General features: G+C 66.6%; 2 protein-coding genes and 1 long non-coding RNA gene across 3 annotated transcripts; 1 reads left to right on the top strand and 2 right to left on the bottom strand.

The window, feature by feature from the left end:
* On the bottom strand, positions 1 to 6075 carry TCEA3 (transcription elongation factor A3). The gene is made up of 14 exons (XM_068658023.1): positions 5811 to 6075; positions 4330 to 4392; positions 4147 to 4252; positions 3873 to 4038; positions 3608 to 3676; positions 3386 to 3454; positions 3194 to 3268; positions 2933 to 3010; positions 2696 to 2850; positions 2100 to 2156; positions 1542 to 1696; positions 1031 to 1177; positions 849 to 920; positions 1 to 555 (listed from the first exon to the last, which is right to left on the bottom strand). Exons 1-14 carry the CDS (start codon positions 5877 to 5879, stop codon positions 547 to 549), a joined length of 1290 nt encoding a protein of 429 aa, XP_068514124.1. The 5' UTR covers positions 5880 to 6075; the 3' UTR covers positions 1 to 546.
* A 612-nt stretch (positions 6076 to 6687) lies between these two features.
* On the bottom strand, positions 6688 to 24905 carry ASAP3 (ArfGAP with SH3 domain, ankyrin repeat and PH domain 3). The gene is made up of 26 exons (XM_068658019.1): positions 24477 to 24905; positions 20887 to 20959; positions 20417 to 20562; positions 18676 to 18750; positions 18368 to 18417; positions 18005 to 18131; positions 16276 to 16361; positions 15510 to 15585; positions 15323 to 15409; positions 13647 to 13756; positions 13044 to 13113; positions 12380 to 12467; positions 11998 to 12046; positions 11659 to 11846; positions 11429 to 11562; positions 10868 to 10962; positions 10457 to 10637; positions 10272 to 10357; positions 10034 to 10149; positions 9862 to 9929; positions 9671 to 9778; positions 9272 to 9527; positions 8888 to 9191; positions 8266 to 8401; positions 7927 to 8049; positions 6688 to 7692 (listed from the first exon to the last, which is right to left on the bottom strand). The coding sequence occupies exons 1-26, from the start codon at positions 24600 to 24602 to the stop codon at positions 7618 to 7620; spliced, it is 3033 nt and encodes a 1010-aa protein (XP_068514120.1). The 5' UTR covers positions 24603 to 24905; the 3' UTR covers positions 6688 to 7617.
* LOC137843135 (uncharacterized) lies at positions 13682 to 14084 on the top strand. The gene is made up of 2 exons (XR_011089381.1): positions 13682 to 13926; positions 14040 to 14084. It is a non-coding gene; the product is annotated as an uncharacterized lncRNA (long non-coding RNA).
* Positions 24906 to 25206: the final 301 nt, after the last annotated feature.

The raw sequence follows: 25206 nt of genomic DNA, 5'->3' as shown, positions 1-25206 counted from the left end.
TGCAGAGTCAGTTCAGGCCTTTATTGCTGTAGCTGGAGGGTTTCTCCCCACTCCTCTCCCCCCGTCCCTTCCTTTTCCCCGGGGACACCGGCCGGGCACCCGGTGTGGCACGGAGCGGGGGACGCGGTGACATCCCACCGGCACCCGGGCACCGCCGCCACCCACCCCATCTCCCCCCACGCCCTGCCACCTGCAGTCAGGGGAGGGAAACGGGGGGATTGGGGGTGAAGCCTGGCCCTTTCCCAACCCCACAGCCATGGGGCAGCGTCCCTCCTGCCCCCCAGCCACGTGAGCCCAGGCTCCTCCCAGCCCTTCCGCAGCCCAGTTCGGACCAGTCTTCTTGCTGGATGTTTCTGTGCTCCCAGTGGGCTCCCAGTACAAAGGGCTGGAATTCACTGGGGTCTTCCACAGCAAACCCACCCAGTACTGGGTCACTTGTGGGATCCCAGTGCCGTGGAACAGGGAGCAGGGGGGCTGCTGCCACCTCCCATGTGCCATCGCCGTGTCCCCTCCGCACCGTGTCCCCTCCAGCCCCGCCGGGCGCCGTCAGCAGAACTGCAAAAGAGAAACCGAGCGTGGGGTGGGGGCACCCCGCAGGCAGCCCCCACCTCGGGCAGTTTTGGGGGGCTCTGGGAACCCCCTGGGTTGGGGTCAGCCTGGTCCCCGTGGGGTGTGGGTGCTGGATGGGTCCTGGAGCACCGGGCGGTGGCACCACACCAGCACCACCACGGGGGGCTCGGGGGTGGCGGGGGGCACGGGCAGGGATACTGCTGGGGACACAGGTCCCAGGGGTGGGACAGGGGAGGGCTGGGGGGACCCAGAGCCCCCCCTCCCCGCCTCGTACAGACCTTCCAGCGGTTCCCACACTCGTTGCACAGCACGAATGTCGTCATGGGCTCGTCGGCGCTGCGTGTCTGCACCTGGGGAGGGAGCGGGCGGCCGGGTCAGAGGATGCTGATGGTGTGTCCCCCCCTCAAAAAAAAAAACAAACTACGAGCTGGGGGTCCCCTGGGTGCTCAGGGGGGCTCACCTGGTTGTAGGTGCAGTTCTTCTTCTTGCACTTGCCGCACTGGAAGAGGTCGGTGACGGTGCCGCCCGTCTTGGCCATCTGGTGCTCGCGGATGGCCTCCTGGGTCATGGCGTTGCGCAGCTCCTTCAGCTCATCGCTGGCCATCTCCTGCCACGGGGGGGGCACGTCAGGACCTCCTGGGGGGCTGCCAGCCGAGCTGGCACAGCCCCAGGTGCAGAGCACCGTGGTCCATCACCCGCCCCATCCCTGCAGGGCGCTGATCCTGCTCGCTGGGCTCCAACCCATCCGGAGGAACAAGCCCCCCGTCCCCAGACCCATCCCCAAGGAGCTGCAGCCCTATGGGGGGCTCTGGGGACCTCATTTGGGGACCCCATGGGGCAGGAGGAGCGGGGACCAAGGAGCAGGACGGGGAGGGGATTTGTGCCATATAACGGGACCTGCACCACCAAACCAGGACCCTGCTGGCTCTCAGGCACCAAGGGGGCCGCGGCCCCCTTGCCCCCCTGCGCACCTCGGCGGTCATGCGAGCAATGAGGCCGGGCAGGATGGCCCCGCACAGCACGTTCCTCCGCAGGTTGGGGTTTTTGGGGTCCTTCAGGTTGCTGATCCTGCTCCGCACCCGGTTGCGGTACTTCATGTCCGTGCTCTTCAGCTCCTGGAAGATATCTGGGGGCCCGTCAAGGAAACCTCAGCATCGCCTGCGTGTCCCCCCCCCCCACCAGGGGGAATCGTCTCCGGGAATGGTCCTGGCAGCAGGGGGGGACCCCAAAGCTTGGGGCTGGGGGTGACTTGGAGCTGGCCCAGCGTGGCTCCATTGCCCCCCACCCCCTGGAGGGAGGCAGGTCCCCAAGGAGGGTTTTTTTTTTTTGGGGGGGGGGGGCGCACAGCACCCCAGTGCCAAAGCTCCTGCCCCTGGGGTGCTCCGGGTTGGGGCTGCTCAGCTCCAGCTTTTAGTGGGCTCCGGGCTCCCTCTGCAGGCTGCGCGCAGGGACACCCCATGGCCGTGGCCCCACCACCCTCTGTCCCTGCCCCTGCCCCCCCCCAGGACCCCCCAGCCCCCAAAGGATACGCTCTTCGATCTCGGATGCCATCCTCTCGCAGTTGACGCCGAACTCCTTGTAGTCATCTAGGGGACAAGGCGAGGCAGAGGGGGGGGGTGTGGGGGTGGCCCTGTGCCCCAGGGAGCCCCCCAAAAAGCGGCCAAAACCTCGTCCTGCTCGCCCAAGCCACCCCCTCTCCAAAAACAATCATTTTCCCCCCACCTGAAACCCGCAATGAAACCCTTTGCAACACCCACACCCAAATCCCCCACCGACCCCCTTTTGGGGCCAAACCCTGGGTTTTTGAGCCACAGCCGGGGCTTTTCTGCCAGGCGGGGGGGGGAATTTGCTGCCCGGGTGCCCCCAGGCCTCAGAGCCCCATTTATTTTTGTAGGGTTGCCCCCGCTGGGGCTGCCCCCCGGGACACCCACCCCAGCTTGGCCAAGGACCTTCGGGATGGAGACGTGGGGGGGGTCCCTGCTGCCCCTCCAAATAACTTTGTGGGTTAATTTGGCTGGGGCTCAGCGCCGATTTTGGAGGGTTCCCCTCCCCGTTTCGCCCCAGAGGAGCAGGCTACGACCCTCCCCACCCCCCCAGTTTTGTGTTACCCCCCCCCATTTCTCACCATCCATGCGGAGCGCGGCCGTCAGCATCTCGATGCACTTGTCCCGGACCGAGTCCCCCGTCAGGTAGCAGGGGGGCAGGAGGCAGACGCTGGGCGAGAAGGGGGGGCTGCTGGGGGTCCGCGGCGTCTCCGCCTTGGCCTTGCTGCTGTTGGCCCTGGGGGGGGGCACACAGGAAGGTGTTGGGGTCCTGTGGGGACGTGGCAGCGCTGGGGGGGTGTTGGGGGGGGGGGTCCTACCTGTCCTCCTTGCTGTCGCTGGAGCTCCTCCGGGGGGTGGCGGGGGCGGGCGAGGGGCTGGCACCCACGGAGGCTCTCCTGGGGGGGGGCACGGGGTGGGGGGGACACCAAGGATGGGGCAGGATCAGGCTCGCAGCCCTCTCCTTGCACCCTGGCTGCGTGTCCCACAGTTGGAGCATCCCCAAATTGTGGCTGTGCCCCCCCAGGGCTAGGAATCCCCCCATGGCAAGGTCCCCCCCGGGGGGGGGGCTTCCTCCTTACCTCTCCCCCGAGGGTCTCTTCTGTGGGGAGGAGGAGGAGGAGGCGGCTGAGGACCTGGAGTCGGCAGAGTCCCTCCTGCGGGAGCAGCCACGGCTCGGAGTTTGGGGACCAGGTCCTGAGCCCCATCCACAGCCCCAAAAGGGGCTGGGGTCCTCTCCCCCCCCCCCCGTGCCCCCATCCCAGGACCCCCACCTCTCTTTCTTGCCATCCAGGGATGATTTCTTCGAGGATGCAGAGGGGCTGCGGCCGCTGCTGGGCTCCCTGCAGGGCAGGACACAGGGGAAGGGGGGGGGGACGCGCTCAGCACCCGGCGAGACATCCTGACCCCCCCTTCCCACCAAAGACCCCCCCAGCCCCACAAAGCCTCGTGGAGCCCCGCAGAGCCCCGAGCAGCGCGGGCAGGACCGTGGGTACCTCTGCGGGTTGGAGTCGGGGGGGTGGCCCTTGGGGGGGGCTGGGTGGGTGCCGGGGGTGCTGGGCTTCCTGCAGAAAGAGAGACGGGGGCGGTTTGGGGTCGGTGTTACCCTCGGGACAGCCCTCGTTTGGGTAAAAAGCACGTGGGAATGGGAAAAAGCCGGGCAGGGGGGCTCCATCCTGGCTAAACCAATCCCTTAGGGATGGAGCCGGGGGGGTCGGAGCTGGTCCTGGCCCCGTTGGTGCCCCCCCGCTGGCCCCGTACCGCTCCTTGTGCTTCTCCTTGTGCTTGTCTGGGGTTTTGGGGTGTTTGGCCGGGGGGGGGTTCGCCCCTTCGTTGGGACAGCTGGGGAAATCCAGCCTCTTCTCCTTCTCCTTCTTCTCCTTCTCCCCATCGCCGTCCTTCTCCTTCCTCGGGGCAGCGGGGGTCTCTGCGGGAAGGGGCCAGGTCACGGCACAGCCCGGGGACACCGGGACAGCCCGGTGCGGGGTTTGGGGAGGTTTTGGGGAGGTTTTGGGGAGGATTTTGCCCCTCTCACCCAGCAGCCGCTTCCAGTTCTTGATGAGGATCTTGGCCGAGGCCACCACCTCTTCGTCCGAGCAGTGCTTGCGCACCGAGTTGACCGCCACCCCGATGCGCGTGGTCTGGGGACAGGCGTTAGCGGGGCCGTCACCGGGACCCCCCCGGGACCCCCAAACCCCACAGCACATCCCCTCCTCACCTGCAGCAGCTGGATGGTCATGGTGTAGCCGGTGAGCGACTTGAGCAGATCCAGCGCCCCTTCCTACAGCGGGGAGAGGCCACGGGAGCCCTGGAGGAGCTGCGCCCCCCCCGGGACCACCCCACGGGGTCCCCAGAGGGGATGGGGCAGGCGCTCAGGGCCACGTGGACACCCTCAGTGATGCTCCCCTAAAAAACATCCCGCTCCAACGGGGAGGGCTGGGGACACCTGAGTGTCCCCGAGGCACCGGGGGCCACACGTCTCCGGATTCGCAGCCCAGCCCTTGGGTGCTCGGTGCTTGTAGGGCTAAATATATCCCCGGCACGGCTCCACGCGGGGTCATTTTCCTCCCTGGTATTTTTAGAGGTGCAGGAACAGGGACAAGGGTGCAGGGACCCACGGCGGGGTCGTGCCACTCGTGGTGGCCGGAGCTCCCAGCCCGCTGGGCGCAGGGGACACCCCCCCCCCCGTGCTGTTCCCCTTCCCAAAAGTGGCATCAATCAGGAGGGTTTGGGAACCCCAACGACAGCCTGAGGCCGGGCAGGATCAGTCCCTTCAGCCGAGGCTGGGCGGTTGTGATCCAGGGTCCCAAAAAGCCACCAGATAGGGGGTGGGTGGGGGGAACGGCAGCACCTGGGAAGCCCACACCTCCCCGGGGCAAAGTCCGCCAGAAACGGTCAAATATTAACTTTAGGGGCTGGGCTCGCCCCCGTGCAACCAGTGGGCCAGGACGGGTGCTCAGCTGGCACAAAGGGAGGCAGGGACAGATCCTGCGCCCCCCCCCGGCACCGAAGCCCCCTCCCCAACCCCTGCGAGTGCCATGGCTCTGCCCCCTCCCTCCCTGTGCACATTTGCACGCGCTCGTGCAAAAGGCAGGGCTGTGTCTGGGCTCGGGGGGGCTTTTCCCACCCCCCCCCCAAGGGATTTTTTTTTCCTTTGCATGGGGCTGGTTTGGGTGCCTGTGGCCGGGCTGGGGGCCAAGCACCTGTCACCGCATTTGTCCTCTTGTCCCACACCGCCACAGCCTGGGACAGGTCCCCCCCCCCCCCCCCCCCCGAGCTCCCCAGACCACCACGTCCCCATGGCCTTGAGCAGGGGGGGGCACGGGACAGCCCCAAATCCAAAATAAAACCCTCAAGGGCACCAGCTCCAACTCCCCAAGGATGGAGAGGCAGCACCCGGGGGTGCCCTGAGGGAGCACAGCACCCGCTCAGCCCCTCCTGGGGGGGGCCATTTCCGAGCCCCCTTTTTCTCCTTGCCACGTCGGGGAGCTTCGTGGCTTTCCTCCCTCGCCCTGCCCCGAGCTGCCCAAAAATGCAAGCACACCCAAATAGTGCGAATGTGGCACACGTAGGCAAATATTGCACGCATGCAAATATTGCTCACGTGCGCAAATCTGGCACGAGTGTGCAAATCTGGCACGAGTGTGCAAATCTGGCACGAGTGTGCAAACATTGCACGCGCGCCCCAGCCCGCCTTACCGTGCTCTTCCTGGCCACCATCTTATCCAATTTCTTGGCAATCCGGACCAGCTCCTCAGCGGGCCCCATGCTGGTTCTTGGAGGGGTCCCGGGCTCGGGCAGCCCCCGGTGCTTTGGGCATGGGGCAGGGGCAGGGGCAGGGAGCGGCGGCCGGGTCGGAGAGCAGCAGGGAGCGAAAAAAAAAGGGGAAAAGAGAAGGAAGGAAAGCAAGGGAGGAAAGCAGAAAGGAGGTGTGGCTGTCCCGGCCAGTTATAAACTCCTGCCAGGGAGGCGAAATAGCACGGGGGAGGGCTAAATATAGCCCGGAGTGAGCAGGACAAAGATTGCGGGAGCTGGGGGAGGCGCACGGCGGGGGGACGCAGCGCCCTTCGGTGCCAGCGCACGGGGGGCTCGTGGGGGACGGGGGAGCCACCAACAAGGGGGTTCAACCCAGTGGTGACAGCGGGAGAGCCCTGGGACGTGGTTTTGGGGCTGGGCTGGGGCTGCCTGGGGCCAGAAGGCTGGACGCAACGCGCCGCCAGCGTTGCACGATGCAGAGCGCTCGGCCCAGACCGGAGGCGATGCCAGCGGTGTCCCCATGCCAGCGGTGTCCCCGTGCCAGCAGCGGCTCTGAGATCCCCCAGGGATCCTGGCTCTGGTGCTGTGCCAGGGCTGACGGTGCTGCGGTGGTGCTGGCACTGCCGGGACCCCAGTGGCTGGGAGCAGAATTGGGCTGGATCCATCCTGGGGAGTTTGGGGTGCGCCCTCGTGGCCAAACGCAAGGCTGGGGGGGGACCTGGATGCACCCTCCGTCCCCACCAGCACGGGGCCACCCGCTGCCACCCCGTCGTGTCCCCGACGGGCAGGGGATGGGGACCCCATGCACACAGCCCACAGCTTACAAAAACGGGTGGTTTTATTAGAAATTGGAAAGGGAGAACATTAAAAACAAACACACCAGGCCACTGGCTGAGACGCGGACGAGGATAACCCACAGGGGCCGGCGGCTCCCGAGGGACAGCGACACGGGGCAGCGTTGGTCCCAAAAGGGGGCTGCAGGATGGCCCCAGGAGCCCCCCCCAGGGCCAGGCGGTGACCAGCACCCGCCCGGTGAGGGACACGGGGACATGGGGACACGGTGCTGCCCGCGCCGACCCCAGGCACCCAAGGAGCAGTGGTCCCAGGCTGGGGGAGTTTTGGGGCATTTCCAAACCCCGCTGCCCTGGGGGGGCTCTCAGAGCCCGGGGAAGGGGGGCAGGACGTGGCCGCAGACCCTCCAACCCCCCCAAAATGATGAATAAAAAGCCCTTTTTTTGTTCCCTACCAATCCCCAATGCTTCACAGTTGTGGTAGAGGAGAAAACCAGGCGGTGCATCGCAGCCCCCCCCCTGGAGAACAGGCACGGGGGCTCTGCGCCCACCCAGCGGAGGAGGGTGGGGGGCACCCAGCGCGCCCCCCCCAGCCCCAAATCCCTGCTGACAGGGAAGGAGAAAGCCCCCGGGATGGGCAGAGCCCACAAAAGGACACGGACGGGGCACCAAAACCTCCCCGCAGGGTGCAGGTGATTTCAGCGGGGGGGGTGGCAGCCCTTGGGCTCCCCAAAACCACCACCCAGGGGGTGAGGGTCCCAACCCGGGGGTCCCCACGTCCCCTGGGAGGGCAGCAGCCACCCGGTCCCATACCAGGGGCTGCAGCACCCGGGGCCCCATGGAAAGGGGCGAGGGCAGAGAGGGGCCGGGGGGGGGTCCGGCTCCAGCTCCCAGCCCGCCCCGTGCGCCCCCAGCCCCCAGGGGACGGGGACAAAACGGGCAGCGGGGGGGGGACCCAGTCAGTCTTGCAAGAGGTGGACGAAGCTGGCGGGGAAGACACCGGTGCGGGAGCCGTCGCCCTCGATGAAGCCGACCTGGGGGGGCAAAGAGGGGTGTCAGGGGGTGGGGGGGGGTCCTAGGGTGGGGGGCGAGGGGGAGGAAGGCGGGGACCGATGGCCACGAGCCCTTGTGGGGTGGCACCGGCAGCCTGGGGTGACCACCGCCAGCACAGATGGGGTGGGGGGTGCCCATCTGTGGCCCCCCAAAATGAGCAGGGGGAGAAGGGGGGGGGCCGTGCCCCAGGGGGGCCGTGCCCCGGGGGGGCTCACCCAGCTCTGCTCGTCCTCCTCCCGCGTCACCACGATCACCTCGCCCTTGGAGAAGGTCAGCTCCCGCGCCTTGTCCCCCTTGCAGTCAGCCACCGCCTTCACCCGCTTCTGCCTCCCCTTGGCCTGCACGAGGAACGGGGTCAGCGAGGAGGGGGGGGAGCAGCCAGCCCCCCCCCAAACCCACCCCAGGGGCTGTGACCCCCCCCCAACACCTCCATCCACCCCCCTGGGACAAGAGCTGCAGCGATGCTTGGGCACGGAGAGGTGTCCCCAAAGCTCCCCCCCCCCAACAACCACCCCCCCCCCCCAAGCCCCCCCACCCCAAATTGTGCCACCTACCGGAGCGAAGCGCCGGGGCATGGGCACGGGGGGCACCTTGCTGGGAGCGGGGTCCTCGGGGCTCTGGGGGGGGGCGGCTGAGCCGGCTTTGGTGGCCACCCCGCTGATGCGCCGGTACGAGCGGGTGCTCTCCGAGCTACCGGGGGCAGCAGGGGCAGAGTCAGCCCCCCCCCCCCCGGCACCCCGTCCCCCTCCCCACAAGGTCTCGGTGCTGTTGGGTTCCCCCCCGGGACACCCAAGGGAGCAGGGTGCCACCCACAGCCCACCGGGTGCTCACGGGGGGGGGCCCTTTGACAGCCACCAGCAGCCCCCACCCTTCCTCAAAGCATCCCACCACAAATCCCAAAATGGGGGGGGAAAAAATAAAATTTGGTAACTTCCAGTGGGTCTCGGTATCGGTGTCCCCCCCAAGGGATCCGTGTCACCTCTAGGGACAGCCCCCCCTCCCCACGGTGCCCCTGTCCCCTCCTCTGTCCCCATCCCTGGGGGGGCTCCAGGCTGGCTGGGGGGGGGGGGGCTTTGCTCTGACACCCCCAGGGACAATTTAGGGTTCCTCCCACCAGCACCCCACAACCACCTCCCCCCCCCTCAACGCCTCCCCTGAGTTTTGGGGGACCCCTACCCGAACTTGACGGGGGTGACATCGGGGGCCAGGCCTCCCGGCGGGGGCTGCACGGGGGGGGGACTCAGCTCCGGCCCCCCCCTCCGCGCGGCCCCGCTCTCCGTTTCCGAGCGGGTCTCCCAGTACGCTGCCCGCCGCGCCTCGGGGGGGCTGCGGGTGCCGGGGGGGGACGCAGCCGCACCATCCAGAGCCCCCACGGAGGAGGAAGAGGAGGAGGAAGAGGAGAGGCTGCGTTGCCCGGGGGGGGCCTCCGCCAGCCCTGAGAAGTGCGGCTCCGACGCCTGCCGGTGGAGCTCGGGGCGCTCTGGGGGGGGGACACACACAATGGGGACACTGAGGCGCCCCACGAGCATCCCACAGCACGTGGCCCCCCCCGAGACTAACCTGTGGGGCTGGGGCCGGGTTTGGGGCGGGGGCCGCCCCGCGTGGGGTTTTTGAGGGGCAGCGGGGGGGGCATCTCCTCGCTGTGCGCCCGGCGGGGGGCAGGACGCGAGGGCACCAGGATGGTCTCGTAGGTCTTGTTGGTGATGTCCATCCCCATGCAGCTCCAGCGGCCCTGGGGGCAGGCGGGGGCGGCGGCGGGGGGGGGGCTGGCGGCCAGCGGCGAGGAGCCCTTGAAGGAGCGCTGGAGGGGGCTCACCTGGGGGCACACACCCGGACACGGAGCTGCCGGGGGCCCCCCCGCACCCCCTGCAGCCCCCTCCTGCCCCCTGCCCCGTCCCGTTGGTGGGGGTGCAGGGTCTGGCCCTGTCCCCCCCCCCCTTGCCACCGTCCCCTGGGCACCTTCTCCTCCAGCTCGTCCTCGCTGTCGTAGGTGTACTCCTGGGGGGGCTCCCAGTCGTAATCCACGTGGACCTGCAGCGAGAGCTTCCCCGCCTGCGCCTGCTCCAGCTGGGGGACGCGGGGGTGTCAGCGGGGGGGTGGCCAGCTCCAGGGTGCCCCCCCACCCCAGCATCAGCCCCCACCCCACCTACCAGCTCCTCGCACTCGCTGTGCTTCAGCCTCCTCGCCACGTCCAGCGCCGTCTCTCCGGCTGCGTTCACTGCGCGAGGGAGGGATGGGGACAGATCCCGGCTGCTCCGCGGGGACAGGGCTCGGCCCCATGTCCCCCCCCTTTCCTTCCAGCCCTAAACCCTGTCCCCGTACCCGTGCTGAACGCCGCTTTGCCCTTCAGGAGCAGCTTGAGGCAGTTGGGCTGGTTGTAGAGCGCGCCGTAGTGCAGAGCCGTGTTCCCGTCCTGCGTCACCCGGTCCAGCGTCCCCCTGCGCGCAGCAGCGACAGCTCCAAAGAATGCAAGCACCGCTCCCCATCCTCATGGGGACACCCGAGCACCTCGGGGACACCACCGGGACACCACAAGTGGTGTGACCCCAGCTGGCCGTACCCGTTTTGGATGATGAAGTCCACCAGCGGCAGGGACGATCTGTCGGCGTAGCGCACGGCCACGTGCAGCGCCAGCTCGCCCGCGTCCTGCCGGCAGGAGGGGACAGCACCGCTGAGCCCAGGGACCCCAAAACACCCCCCAGGCTGAGCGAATCCCTCGCGGGGGGGGGCTCCCGGAGGGCTCACCTGGCCCTCGGGGGTCACCAGGGGCTTGGCCAGATCGTGCCCTTCGGCGAATGCCTGCAGCAGCGCCAGGAGGTCGCGGGTGCGGATGGCGTCCCAGAGGCGGTGGGGCTCGTCGCGGCCCCCCCGCTGCACGTAGCGCCGCTCCATGTACTTGGCCACGATGTACTCCTTGCGTGCGCTCCTGCAGGGGGGGGGGGAGGCATCAGAGGGCACCCCCACGCCTCGCACAGAGCCCCCCTCCCACAGTTGGATTTTTTTGGGGGGAAGCTCTGCGAGAGGTGCAGGTCCTGATGTCCAGGTGATGGCACCGGTGAGCCCCCAGTCCTCGGGGTGGGGATGATGGGGACACGGAGCCCCCCTCCCCAGCCCGCTCTGTGCCCCCCCCCCCCCCCCAAGGATTTAGGAACTCACATATCGCTGCTGGCCGAGGGTTTAGGGCAGTCCTGCGTGGGCAGCGTGGCCTCCATGATCTCGTTGAAGCGGGTGTTCCCCACGCTGACGGCCAGCTGTGGCGAGAGGGGCAGGGGGAGACGAGCCCTGGGCACAGAGGGGCCACCCCCCCTCCCCAAAATCCTGGCCGGGCTTGCCCTGGGATGTCCCATCCCCATCGTGGAGGGATGGAGAGGGGAATCCACCGGATCCAGCCAGCACCTTGCCACCCCCCCATCTCCCCCAGGGATGAGCCTTTCTCCCAGCAGTTTGCTGGAGCAGGGAGCAGGTCCTGGGGGGCTGCCAGCATCTTCCCCCCCATTAGCAATCACTTCCCAGAGCCCCCCCTGAATCCCTAGAGCACCATGCTAGGGGCAGAAATCTGCAGCTGGGGGGAAACCGAGGCCAGCTGGTAAGAGACCAGGAGGGAGGAGGAGGAGGAGGGTTAAAACCCGCACCCAGGAGGTTGGGGAGCCCCCGAGCCCCCGAGCCGAGGACGATTCCCGGCAGATTCCAGCCCTCCGGGATCAGGGAGCCGCTTACCAGCAGCTCGGAGGTGCTGAGGACATCCAGGGTGAGGGACTGGATGCGGGAATAATGCACACCCAGCTCCCGGTGGATGCCGGAGCACTCGATGCACGTCAGGATGCCCAGGTTGGTGGAGAGCCACGTGGGGTCTGCAGGGCGCAGCGGGATGGGGGGGCTCAGCATCACCCCCCGGCCCCCTACCACCTCCATCCCGCTGCATCCCACACCCCGGATCCCCAACCTACCCGGGGCCCCGCAGTCGCAGCACTGCTTGTTGCCGGGCATGTTCTTCACCTCGCTGATCACCAGCTTGGTGAGCTCCTGCACGCCGCCGTCCGCCGCGCCGCCCGCCGAGGCTGCGCCGCCGTTGGGCTCGCCCTTGAAGGCGTTGCTCAGGGCTTCGTCCTTGCTGTTCTGCAGCACCGAAACCCACCTGGGCAGGGGGAGCAGAGCCGGGCGGCCTCGTGGGGGACGCACCGGGGCCGGCACCGTGCGGGGCTCGGGGTGCAGCCACGGGGGGGTTTAAGCCCCGTGGAGTTTTGCGCGCTCGCGTGGGGTGGGGTGGGGACGGCCCCGGCACTTACACCACGCACTCCTGCTCGTCCTCGGCTTGGAAGTGGTACGTCCTGTTGTCTGCAGGGATGGGGACACGGGTGAGCATTTAGGAACACAAAAAAAAAATGCAGAAAAGGGCTGGGACGGGGCGTTTAGGATCAATTTGCAGCAGGGTGCAGGAAGGGGATGGAGCTACTTTTTTTTTTGCTAAAAAATCGCCGCGCATCGCTCTCCCGACACCCTGCTGCCACCTCTCGTCTGGAGCTCGAGGCAGCCAGCACCCTGCAGGCTTTGTCCTTCCTCCATAAAAAAAAAAATCATGTGCACCCCTCCCGCCCCGGGATACCCACCCGGGGTCTGTCCCCAGGACCCTAAACCAGACCCACGAGGACACGGAGCGGGGGCACTCACGCGTCACCAGGTCGAAGCATTTCTTCTCCTCGGCGTGGGGCCGCACCTGGCATGTCAGCAGGTTCAGCTTGACGGGGGGGCGGTTTATCTGTAGGGCAGGGGGACGCAGCGGGGTTAGGGGAGGTCCCCAGAGGGTCGCTTTTGGGGCGCGCAGAGGGTCCAGCACCTCTCCAACCCCTTCCCTGCGTCTTCCCTTTGCAGAACGGGGCTGGGACCGGGGCTGCACCTTGCAGCCTCTGCCCCCAGATGGCAGCACCCCCACCCCAAAATCACCGCAAGTCCCTTTGGCCTCCTCTGCAGCCTCAACGCTCCCCTAAACCCCCCCCTAAAACCCCCACTAAAGCCCCCATCCCACCGGCACGCAGCAAACGCGAGGGGCGAGGGACCCCCTGCTAGGGACACCCCAAGCTGGGAGCTTGCTTTGCTGCTCGGGGCATGTGTGGGGTGCTCGGGGAAAAGCCCTACAGCTGAGGTCACGTCCCCAAAGGGCAGGGGACACGGAGCTGGGTGGGTTTTGGGGCAGCACCCAGCAGGGGATGGCAAAAAAAGGGTTCTGCAGCTCGGGGCGCACAGCCAGGTACCCCTGTGGGGTCTGTGCCAGGGGGTACGTGCCGGCAGCACCCCGGGGTGACCACGGGGATGAAGGTCCCCCCGGTTCCCTCACCGTGCTGTGGGAGATGGTCAGGCAGCCGTACTTCACCCCACACTTCCTCTTCTGCCACACTTTGCGGATCCTGAGCCAGAGCAGGAGGGGTGAGGACCCACCGCGCATCCCTGACCACGTCCACCCACCCCAAACCGCCCCCCAGCAGCCCCTGGAGAGGCTTTGGGATTTAGGGTCGCGCTTCCTCCAACTCGCTGGAGACCCCTTTGGGGCTATAAGAGTTATTTTTTCCCCCTGACCCATCCCAGCAGGATGATTTCTGCCCCCATGCCCAGGAAATAGGGCGTTTCTGCCCCCACATCACCAGGACGGCTCGGGGTGAACCCGGTGCTGGGTTCCCGGGGACCCACATTTGGGGTCAGGGCTCCCAGGGGAGCACCACGTGGAGCTCAGAGCCTGCTGGACACCCGCCCACCCCGAACACCACCTCCAGCCATGGGAAAATGGGATTCTCCAAGCCTTTAGACCTCCTGAAGTCCAGACGGGACCGACAGCACCCAAAGGTCTGCGTAACGGCCCCAAAACCTCACCCAAACGGCCCCAAACCCTCACCCAAAAGTGTCCCCCAGGGGGCTCCCGAGCTGGGGTAACGCCCACCCTCACCCATCGCTCTTCTTGTACAGGAACCCCGACTTCTCCGTCCCGTACTGCTTGTTCCCTTGGTGCTGGTGGATGCTGTAGCCGCTGCCGGAGTTCTTCCTGCTCAGGTTTTCCTGAGCTCACCAGAAAAAGGAAAAAAAAAAAAAAAGGCATTTAGAAAGCAACGGGAGAGGGGCAGAAGTGGCCCTGCCCCTGGGGGACCTCGTTATGGAGTCAGAGACCTCCATCCCCTTTGAGCATCCCCCCCCCTGCCCTGCTCCCATGGATGTCCCCCTCCCTGTAGGTGTCCTCCCACGGATGCCCTCCTCCCTAGAGGTCTCCTTTCATTGATGTGCTCCTCCACCCTACAGATCTCCTCCTACAGATGTCCTCATCCCTGTAGATCTCCTCCCACAGATGTCCTCCACCCTACAGATCTCCTCTCATTGATGCCCTCCACCCTATAGATCTCCTCCCATGATGTTCTCCTCCCTATAAACCTCTTCCCATTGATGTTCTCCTCCCTGTAGATCTCCTCCATGGACATCCTTCTCCCATGGATGTTCATCTCCCTATACATCTCCTCCACAGATGTCCTCATCCCCATAGATCTCCTCTCATTGATGCCCTCCACCCTACAGACCTCCTTTCACTGATGCCCTCCACCCTATAGATCTCCTCTCATTGATGTTCTCCACCCTATAGATCTCCTCCCATGGATGTTCTCCACCCTATAGATCTCCTCCCATGGATGTCCATCACCTTATAGATCTCTTCCTACAGATGTCCTCATCCCCGTAGATCTCCTCCCACAGATGTCCTCCACCCTACAGATTTCCTCTCATTGATGCCCTCCACCCTATAGATCTCCTCCCATGATGTTCTCCTCCCTATAGATCTCCTCCATGGACGTCCTTCTCCCATGGATGTCCATCTCCCTATAGATCTCCTCCATGGATGTCCTTGTCCCTATAGATCTCCTCCCATTGATGTTTTCCTCCCTATAGGATCTCCTCTCATCAATGTCCTTCACCCTATAGATCTCGTCTCGTTGATGCTCTCCACCCTATAGACCTCCTTTCACTGATGCCCTCCACCCTATAGACCTCCTCCTATTGATGTTCTCCTCCCTATAGATCTCCTCCATGGATGTCCTCCTCCCTATAGATGTCCTCCACCCTATAGATGTCCTCTCATTGACTCGTTGATACCCTCCACCTTACAGATCTCCTTTCACTGATGCTCTCCACCCTACAGATCTCCTCCCATGGATGTCCATCTCCCTATAGATCTCCTCCATGGATGTCCTCATCCCTGTAGATCTCCTCTCATTGATGCCCTCCACCCTATAGATCTCCCATTGATGTTTTCCTCCCTATATATCTCTTCTCATCAATGTCCTTCACCCTATAGATCTCCTCCCATGGATGTCCTCCTCCCTATAGATCTCCTCTCATTGATGTTCTCCACCCTATAGATCTCCTCCTATGGATGTCCATCACCCTATAGATCTCCTCCTCCCTACACATCTCCTCTCACTGATGCTCTCCACCCTACAGATCTCCTCCCATGGCAGTCCATCACCCTATAGATCTCCTCCTCCCTACAAATCTCCCCCACGGACGCCCTCCTTTGCTCCTCCGCAGCCCCCCATCCCCAGCCCATGCCACCTCCCCTGGCGCCCCTCCAGCTGCCGTCACCTCCTTGGTGTCCAGCTGCAGGATGCTGCGGAGGGAATCGCGGGTCTGCGCCAGCTGCTTCACCTCCTCCTCCTGCGCCTGGTGGAGCTGGAAAAGGAGCGGGGACCGCGGTGTCCCGGGGGGGGGACACGGCCCGGGGGACGCGTCCCAGGTGGCGGCGGGCAGGGAGGGAGCTGGGGGGACTCACCGCGTGGAGGGACACGGCCAGCTTCTCGATGAAGGGGTAGAGGTTCTGGGCAGCCTTCCAGCCGTCTTGGAAGAAACTGGGCATTGATTTCACGCCATTAAGATGCAAATGGGGAAAAACGGGGGGGAAAAAAGAGCTTATTTAGAGAAAGCGTGGCGGGGGGACGCAGCAGCCCCCCCCCCAACACACACCCCAGGGAGCTGCTCTGGCTCTGCAGTTCCCTCGCTGCTGGGATGCTGCAGAGCCCACATCCAGCCCGTGGGGTCCGGGTACCCCAAATATTTTGGGTGTTTGGGGCACGGGGTTGGCCTCTTGCTCGCTACAAGCTGATCTTCACTGGGGCTGAGGCCAGATCCTGGCCCCTTTGGGTCCCTTCCCCGGGTGCCACCGCCCCCTCCCTGCCTCAGTTTCCCCACTTGAGAGCTGGAGGGGTGCAAGGGAAGGAGGGGAAGGAGGGGGACGTTCCCCCTGCCCCAAACGCCCTTGCTACGAGCTCCGAGGCTACCGACGGAGCCACTCGGCTGAACTCATCCCTGGAAATCCATCCAGAAACCAAATCATCGGCTCCATCCCCGGCCAAGCCCCTTCCCCCAGCCCTTACGGACACGTTTGCATCTCCCGGAGCCAAAAATCCCGACCGGACAGCGTCGGGCCCTGCCCAGCACCTTCCCTGGGAGCTTGTGGGGTCGCTCAGCCCCCAGGACAGGGAGCGGGGTGTCCCCAAACCCCCCCCCCCCGAGCGCTCCCGGGGGTGACAGCCACCTACTTGTGCTGGGCATGGAAAAACTTGATGAGGCTCTGCAGGAAATCCGGCCCTTGCTTCATCTGACTCTCGCTGGCTTTCAGCAGGTACTGGGGAGGGCAGAAGGCAGCCGGTTAGGTGGTGGGGACCAGGACCGATCCTCCCTCCCCCCCCAACCTTCCCCGCGTGGGCAGGAGGGTTGTGATGCTGGCTCGGCTTCAAGAAGCCACGAGGTCGGCCGTGAAGGCAGCCTCCGGGGACCACCCTCCGAAAAACCTGGAGCTGGAGGAGCTCCAAGCCCTGCAAAGTTCAAGGGCCGAGGCGTGCCTCCAGGGTTCCCGGCCGGGCGCGCTTCTCCCGCTGCTGAGTGCTTCTGGAGTTAATAAATAACCCGAGCCCGAGCCAGCTTAAGGAAAAAAAAAAATAAAAACGGAATCGTTTGGTACATCAAACCTGTCCCTCACCTGCAGGAAAAGACCCAGACCCTTGGGTCAGGAGAGCCCCAGGCACGGAGAGGAGCCTGGAGCCTCCCCTGGGCGAGCGCAGCCTCAGCCCCGCACAGCTGGATGCTGGCCTCCTCCCTGCCTCCCCCCCGAAATGTTTTGGGAGAGGAGCAGAGGGGAAGGCGGCCAAGTTCCAGCTGCAGGGGCTTTCCACGGCCCGACAGCCCCGGGGCGTGCTGGAGCCCCCCGAGGGACCCCACAGCTCCTCTGCCGGGGGGGCCGCCAGGGGTCGGGGAGCAGGATGGAGAGGGGCAGCTCCAAATGTGGCCGAGGAGCCACATGGGGAGGAGTAAAGGGGTTTTGAGGGGGCTCTGCCCCCCTGCCACCGATGCCCCCGAGGTGGTGGTGACAGGGCACTGCCCTGCCCAGACCCCTGCTGGGGGTCCCGCTGCGCCCACCCACCCAGGGGACCCCCCCTGGCGAGGAGCTGCGCCCCACCGAGCACCCCTGGGGTGGAAACCCAATGCGCCCCCAACCCCGAAAGCAGCAAACACCGCGTGCACACGAGCGTGCACACACGTGCAGGAGCGTGCCAGCCCCCTGCGCCCCGCTTCCAGGCGGGTGCCCTTGCGCAGGCGCTGCTGGAAGCGAGCAGCCCCCCCCCCGGCCGTTTCCATGCGCTGGTATTTATTTAACAGAGCTGCTATTCAAAGCCCTGACTCATCTGGCCCAGCCCCAGCCAGCAGCCCCGACCCCGCTGCGGCGCTGCCTCCTCCCCGCACACCCTGCCCTTTGCACCCCGGGAGCCCTGGGGGTAGGGGAGGGGATGGGGGAGAGCCCCGGGGACGGGAACGGGGGGGCTGAGGGGGCTGGCACCAGGTCTCTGCCCTTCGCTTGTGCCCCCCTGTGTGCGTGGGGACCTGGGGAGCATCTCTGTTTTTGCCAGTAGGGCCAAACTGCAGAGATAAACTGCGCCTTTCAAGGGGTTTATCCAAAAGGATCGCCTTTTGCCCCAAATGCCAGCCCCTGGTTTGGCAGGGGAGGTGCAGGATCAGGACCTGGAGGATGTGGGTGCAGTGCCCGGTGCTCCCTGCAGGGTGTCCCACCTACACCCACATCCCAAAAGGGGGGGGACAGGAGGGTCCCCGAGCCAGGACCCCACGGGGACACACGGGGACAGACGAGTGCCCCGTGCTGCACCCACTGGGACCGCTCTGGTGCTGGGGACAGGGACTGAGCACCCTGGCCACAGTGGTCCCCTGCGTCCCCCTGACCCCAAAGAGCCCCGAGACCCCCGGCACAGCCCCCACCTCGCACATGTGGAGCTGGAAGAGGCGCCGCTCCTTCTGCATGTCCTCGGCCAGCTCCGCCGCCGACGGTTCCGCCTGGATGACCCCCGCCAGGCGCGCGCGCTCCTTCTCCTTCTCCATCTTCCCCCTGTGGGACAGCACGGGGACGGCTCGGGGACAGCCCTGCCCGAGACTGGGGGGGACCCTGGGGACGGCCCTGCCCAAAAAGGGGGTCCCCAGGGAGCTGCAGAGGTGGCAGGGGGGTGGGATGGGGCAGGGGAAACCTCCCCGAGGCTGGCGCAGAGCCTGGCTGCAGCCCTGCACCAAACACCTCCGTGCACGGGGGGATTAGGGGGATTTTGCTCCGGGCATGGGGTCGCTTACACTTTGGTCTCATAATCCTTCCAGGCCTTTTCAATCTGCTTCTTGGAGTCCTGCAGCGAGAGGAGAGGGGGGATGGCAGCCGTGAGGGGTGGCCAAGGGACGGGCACGCAGCCGGTGGCACCAAAGCAGCGCCCCAAAAGTGAGGGCTTTGCTTTGCATCGCTGTGCCAGCGCCCCGTCCCCTGCTGCGGGGACGTCCCCACTGCGTCTCTGCCCCTTGCTCCGTGCCACCAGCCGTGTCCCCAGGGCTGTGGCGTTTTGCCCCCATGCAGGGACCCTGCAGCCCAGGAAGCAGGGCTGGGGACTCACCAGGCGGCCGTCCTTCAGCTGCCCCTTCAGCAGGCTGTCCAGGGGGAAGGAGACGATGTTGTTCAGGTTCTGCACCTGGGAAGGGCAGAGACGGGGACGGGGTCACCCCAGGGGCGTCCCCACATCGGGACAGGTCGGGATGCGGGAGCTCCGCGACCTTTCCAACCTCGGGCCCCCCTCCCCAGTAAAATCGCTGCCCCGGTAAGGGTTAAGGAGGCTGGAAATGGGGCTGGCTGCAGGCAGGGGCAGGCTGGGGCTTGCTGGAGCTGGCTGCAAGATGTCTGACGCGGGGCCCTTCCCACAAACCACATCAGCGCCGCGGCTGCCAAAACCGGAGCTGCTCCCCCCCATCACCACCCCGGCCCCGGCCCCGGCCTCCCCGCGGCACGGCGCAGACACCGGGTTGGGACCAGGCAGGGACCACAGGGCTGGGACCTCCTGAGGTCAGGGAGGGCTTCCCAAAGTGTCCCCTCCCTGGGCTGGGGGGCCAGGGGTGTCCCCAAAAGCAGAGGGGACACGGGAGCCTGCTCCCATCCTGGTGCCTCTCCGTCTGACCCCAAACGCTGAGGTCCCCATGGGGCAGCCCCCAATTGTAGGGTGACCCCAGCTGGGCACCGGGGCGATGCTGGGGGCACACCTTTTGCATCGGAGAGGACACCGCATGGCTGCAAAACCCTCCAAAATTCCTCTCCAAGTCTCCCGAGGGGTTTTGCTCCCCAACATCACAGGGGGAGAAACCCATCTCCAGCCCCAAAAAGCTGGGAAACGGGGCATCCCATCCTTCCACCGCGCGCGCGGTGCCGGGATCCCGCTGGGGAGGGTTTGGGGCAGGGGGAGCCGTTCCCACGCCTGCAGCACGTGGCACAGGGGAGGCGCAGCGCGGGCACTGCCCTCGCCCAGGGAACCGGTTCAGCTCCTTCCCCGCGACGTTTTCCCCACGGAGCCCCCCCCGGAGCACGGGGCTCCGGCCGGGCCGGGATGGGCGCGATGGGGAGGAGAGGAGCGGGGAGGCCCGGGCTGGGGTAACTGGGAGAGGAGGACGTGAAATCTGAAATAATTCCTGCTGGGGGAAGGGCAGCAGCAAGGAGCCTGCTCCTTCAGCACAGCCAGAGGGTACAAATTCTCTTTTTTTTGTTGTTTTTTTTTTAGGGGGGGCTTCAAAAGGGACCCGAGGGCAGTGAGGAGCCAGCAGGGGATGCCCCAAATCCCACCCAGCACAAAGCCCAGCTCTCCCCCCAAGCTATCAAACCCTTACAGCCTCAAGAAATCGAAGCAAGAAGATGCGTTTGGAGAAAAGAGACCCCAAAAAGAGCCGTGCCCCCCCCTCCCACGGCGGGGACGGCTCCAGCCGCCTCTGCTGCCTCCCGCGCGGCTGCGGCTCCCCACGGCCCCGCTGCGCGCTCAGCGTGGCTTTGATTTACTTCTTGGCAAGCGAGATCAGAGATGTGAAAAAAAAAAAAAAGAGAAAGAAAGGGGGAGAAAAAAAAAACAAACCAGCAGCCCCAACCGCACGGCAAATCGCAGCCCTGGTGTCCCCAGCAGAGCTGGGAGGGAGCTGGAAAATCCAGCGTCGGGTGGCCCGCGAGCATCCCCGAGTCTGGGGTGGGATTTGGGACCTCCTGCCATGGTGGAGGGCAGCCGTGAGGGGTCTCTGCCCCAAATCCTGAGGCCTGGTGCAGATTTTCCCCAGCAGGACGGGGGCAGAGGGCTGAGGTTGCTCCCCGCGGGGTCGGGGGCTCACCAGGTTCTTGAAGAGCGCGGTGACCTCGCGGGTGAAGACGGCCAGGTTGAGGAAGCCGGTGGAGAGCTCGTGGTTGTTCTGGGAGAGGTGGTTGTTGCCGAAATTCTCCAGGGCCTCGCTGTACTGCTCCTCGTTATCCACGTGGGCTGCACAGGGGGACAACAGTGAGGTGGGGACGGTGGCACGGTGGCCCTGCGGGACCCCCTTCCTCAGGAGGTCCCATCGCGGGTCCCACCCGCACCCACGTCCCTGTCCCTTTGGAGCAGAGCAGGACACCAGCAATGCTCCTTATGCACCCCCCCAAAAACTCTCAGTTTACATTTTCACCCCCTTTTTCACCCAGCTTTCAGCACCCCAGCACATTGCGAGCACCCGTGTCCCCAAGGGCCACCACCCACGGATGGCACCGGGGGGGAGGACGTGACCGTGGCAGCCCGGGGCCGCCCAACGGCTCTGGAAACCCGACTTACTGAGCCCGGAGACGTGAATGGCTTTCACATATTTCCTTATTCTCTGGAGCACGGCTTGGTCCCCGTCCAGGCTCTGCGAAAGCAAAGGAACAAACCCCCGTCAGCGCTGCCGAGGGAGGGGGGCGGCCGCTCCCCCCCCCCCCCGCCCCGCTGGCCACACAGGGCTCCTTGGCCGGGTGCCTGCTCTGCCACACAGATGTGCGGGGCAGCAGCCAAGCTCCCGGGGACAGGAGCTGGAAGCACCCGGCCCCGTGCAGGAGCGGTGCTGGGGATGCCGCAGCCCCGCGGTCCCCACGGTCCCGACCGCCCCGGGGAGGTGACGCCGGAGCGAGGCGGTGGCACGGGGTGAGAGGGTTGGGGGCAGCATCTGTTTGGGAGCCCCCAGCAGCTGTGAAAATGCCTCCGTGGCTCTCCCGGGGGTTGTTTGAAGCAGGGGGAGGAGGACGGCATCCCCGTGACGCAGCACGGATGCGCCAGCCGTGCCCAGCACGTGTCCCCCGGGATGGGCACGGCACCCGAGGCGCACAAAGGTCCCCAGCATGGAAGAACCAAAACCAAAATCTGCATCCTGCCCATGCCCAGCAAGGACCTAAACGGCACAAATCCTACCCAGAAGATGGGGCACAGCTTTCTGCAACCTCTGACCCACGCAGGGTCTTGGCTACAGCCCCCAGCCCCATGCCCCGACGCCGTCCCCGCTCTGTCCCTCGCCATGGGCACGAGGCCCTCACCGCCACCATCTGCCAAGCACAGGGGCAAACACCCCAAAACCCCAACCCCAATCCCGCTCAGGCAGCTGGAGACGCACCCAGCAGGAAAGAGTTAAGGCCGCCTTGGCTGCGCTGCAGGTACCAGAGGCATGATAACAGGCTGGAAATATTCGGAGGGCGTGAACGGAGCAGGGCGAGGGATGAAACCGCCGAGGAATTACAATAAAGAGGCTCTCTCTTGCTCTCTCTCGCTCTCTCTCGCTCTCTCTCGCTCTCCCAGCGAAGGTTTTCGGGCTGATGTCAAGGCCCATTTCCTGACAGCGGGGTCAGCCCGGCTCCGGCGCCTCTCTCCTCGAGGCCCCTCCTTGGACGAGGTGCTGCCCGGCAGCCTTGGCCGGGACGAGGCAGTGGGGGGGGGGGCAGAAGCCAACCCCCCCCCCTCTTCTCGGGGGTCTCTCAGCAAGGAGGAGGATGCTGGGGTGCCCTGAAGCCTCCCGTGCCCATCTGTGCCCTAAATCCAGCGCCCCGGGCTCTCCAGAGCTGTGCTGCGGGGCAGAGGCTCCTCCTGCCTCGGGGGGGGGGGGCAGCAGATGATGCCGTGAGCCCCCAAGCATGACTTTGCCCCAGGGTGGCCTTGGTGCTGCCCGAGAGCAGCCCTGGGTGGGCAAACTGGCCAGGCACGGCCTCGGGAAGGGGAAACTGAGGCAGGGTGGGATGCTCTGGGCGCACGCAGGCACCGCTCAGCCAGGGAACGGAGCCACGGGATGGGGCAGCCCCCCAGGAGCACGGCCCAGAAGGATGCTGGAGGTGGGGCAGCACCGAGAGGGGACTGGGGACAACCCCAAGAAGGGGTCACATCGGCACAGCGGGTGGCGGTGACAAGGGATCCCCTATGGGGACAGCGGGAGGGACGGACCCGCACCTGCACCGCGGCCACCCGGGGACCCCGAGCACTGCTCCTCGCCCGGCTCAATGGGGGCCATTCTTCAGCCCCCCCCCTCTCCGTGCCGCCCGGGGATGGGGCTGGGGGCTGGGGGCGGCGCTGCTGCCGGGGCAGGACGCGGCCACTCCGGGTGCAAAGGGCAGAGCACGGCAGGACGCCGTGTTTACCCTGCCGTGGGGCAGCGCAGGATGCGGCCACCACACTGGAGACCCTCGGGTCCCCTCCCTGTGCCTCGTCCCGATTTGATTTCTCAGCCCCACGGGATGCGGCTCCAGCCCCCAGCACCCCAAAGCCATGCGAGACCCCCAGGAGGGGGCAGCCCCTTGTAATCCCATGGGGGAAACTGAGGCACGGGGCAGCTTCGGCCACCTGGGAGGACCTCGGTGGCCCCACGGGCTCCTGCCCTCAGCACCCGGCTCCGGCACAGCTTTGGGGTGCCTGGGGGGGGGTCGCGCTGCCCCCTCCCAGCAGACACCAGCACTCAGCACCCTCGGGCTTCCCAAAGCAGCAGCGTGGATGCAGGGCAGGGACAGGCGGTGACACAAAGCCCCAGCCCCCCCCCGGGCTCCCCCCTCCCAAAGCAGCCGCTGTTTATTTTCCTTGCCTGATGCTATCGCCCCGTCGAGGATCAGCCGGTGGCGCGGGGCTGGGGCTTGTTTGTTTGGATTTCCCTCTTCCCCTCCGTCGGGGCGCTGGGTGCCGAAGGCCTGGCTGCCTTTCGGCTCCCCCGAGGGTCCCCGCAGCCCCCTGGCAGACACGTGCCCCCCCGGCCGCTCTTCCCCAAAGACCCGAGCTGCTGTCAGAGGTCTCAGCGCTCAGCCACGCTCGCTGGAACGTTCCCAAGCGACCCCCCCCCCCAAATCCCCGTCCCCCTTCCCCTAAATTTCAGCCTCCCCAGGGAAGCCGAGCAGCCAAACGAAATTCCTGCCGCTTCCTCCTGCCTGGAGCTGCCTCCCCCTTCCCGGCCGAGAGAAAGAGCCAGAGCCAGGGGAGAGCACGTGCTGGCGGGGCCCGGGATGCTCAGCACCATCGGGTGCTGGGTTTCCAGCCTGGGGGGCTCCCTTCCCGCTGCCCCCGGGGCTCCGAGGGGGCCCGCGCCGGCCCCACGAGCTCTGGCTCCCCTTCAAAGCCATTCCTGCGCTAAGAGGAATTGGCAAAGGACGCGGGACCAGCTGGAAACAGCCTCTATTGGAGGCAGGAGCGGGGAGAGGGGGATAAATGCACCCTGCCAACCCTGCTCCAGCCCCGCCAATGCTGCTGGGGCTTCTGGGGGGGTTAAAAATCCCACCCCGGCTTTAATAGCGACGGGACCCCCCCAGGGACACCGCAGCCCCTCAGGGTGCAGCAGCTCCCAGCCCTGAGCCACGGGGCCGATGCTGAGCCCAGCCCTGGGGACGGAGCCAGCCCCTGGGCAGCACCCAGAGCTGGAAACGAAACCAGCTGGAACGGCGAGGTTTTGCCCGTTTCTGCAGGCCTTGGCCCCAAGAAAATGCGTGGTGGGGCGGGGGATGGAAACGGCCGCCCCGGCTGGAGGGTCCCGAAGCAGCGGCTCAGGGCGAGCGCCGGGCTCCAAGCCCCGCATCCCTGAGCGCTCGGAGAGGGGCAGCACAAACAGCAGCCCCCCAAAAAACCTTCCGGGTTCCTCTTTCCGCCGAGCCATCGGAGACGACGCCGGCAGCGGCTGAGCCCTGGGCAGAAGTAAAAAATGAAAACGGGGGCGAGCTGCAGCGAGTGACACAAACCAGGGCCAGCATCCCGGGGGGGCTCGGAGCAAAGCGGGGCGCAGGGGGGACCCCAAGAAATAGAAACCCAAGGAGGAGAGGTGGGTGCTCGCTGCAGGGCCAGCTCACTGCAGGGTGCCCGAGGCTTTGGGATAGGGGCGCAGGGGGTGTCCCCAGGGGGAAGCGCAGCCCCAGCCTCCCCCCAGCCCCGCTCACCTCCTCCAGAGCCCCCACCGCCCCCCGGCACTTCTGCATCTTGGAGGCGAAGGCGGTGGCAGCCGGGGAGCTCAGGTCCTCGCCGGTCACGGCCAGGAACTCGGCCACGCTGATCTGCTCGGGCATGGTGCGGGCGGCACCGAGGGGGGGGCACCGGGGGGGGGGCACCGGGGGGGGGCACCGGGCGGGGGGCACCGGGGGCTGAGCCGGGAGCGCACCGGGAGCGCACCGGGGGCGCACGGGGAGCGCGCACCGGGGAAGCTGCTGAGCGTCCCGGAGCCCTCGGGGGGCAGTGGGGGGGCTGGGGGTGGCCGGGGGGTACCGGGGGGTGCCGGGGGGTGCCGGGGGGTGCCGGGGTTCCCGGGGCCCGGCTCAGCGCCCCATCCCCTGCAGGCCGGCGGGGGCTGCACCGGGGAGTTTCTCCCTCTGCCCGCCCGCCCGCTCGCTCCCTCCCCGCCGCCGTGACGTGGGCAGCGCCGCCCGCCCGCCCGTTAAAGGCGAAGAGCCCCCGGTGCCCCCCCCCTCAGCATTTCCCCCCCCCAGCAGGCGCCGTCCCGGGGCACCAGCAGGGCGCGGGGGGCTCCGTCCGCGGCACCGGGGACCCAGGGTGCGGAACCCCTCCGTGCACCCCTCCCGGCCTCACCCCCCCGCTGCCAGGCTGGGAGGGGAGAGGGGGGGGCCACGGCAGCCCCCCCACACGGGGAGAGGCCCCACGGAGCCCATGAAATGG

The sequence above is a fragment of the Anas acuta genome, chromosome 21 (genome assembly GCF_963932015.1).
Source record: "Anas acuta chromosome 21, bAnaAcu1.1, whole genome shotgun sequence".
Lineage (NCBI taxonomy): Eukaryota > Metazoa > Chordata > Aves > Anseriformes > Anatidae > Anas > Anas acuta.
The sequence above is the reverse complement of the archived record's forward strand: the minus strand, read 5'-3'. Positions and strand labels throughout refer to the sequence as shown.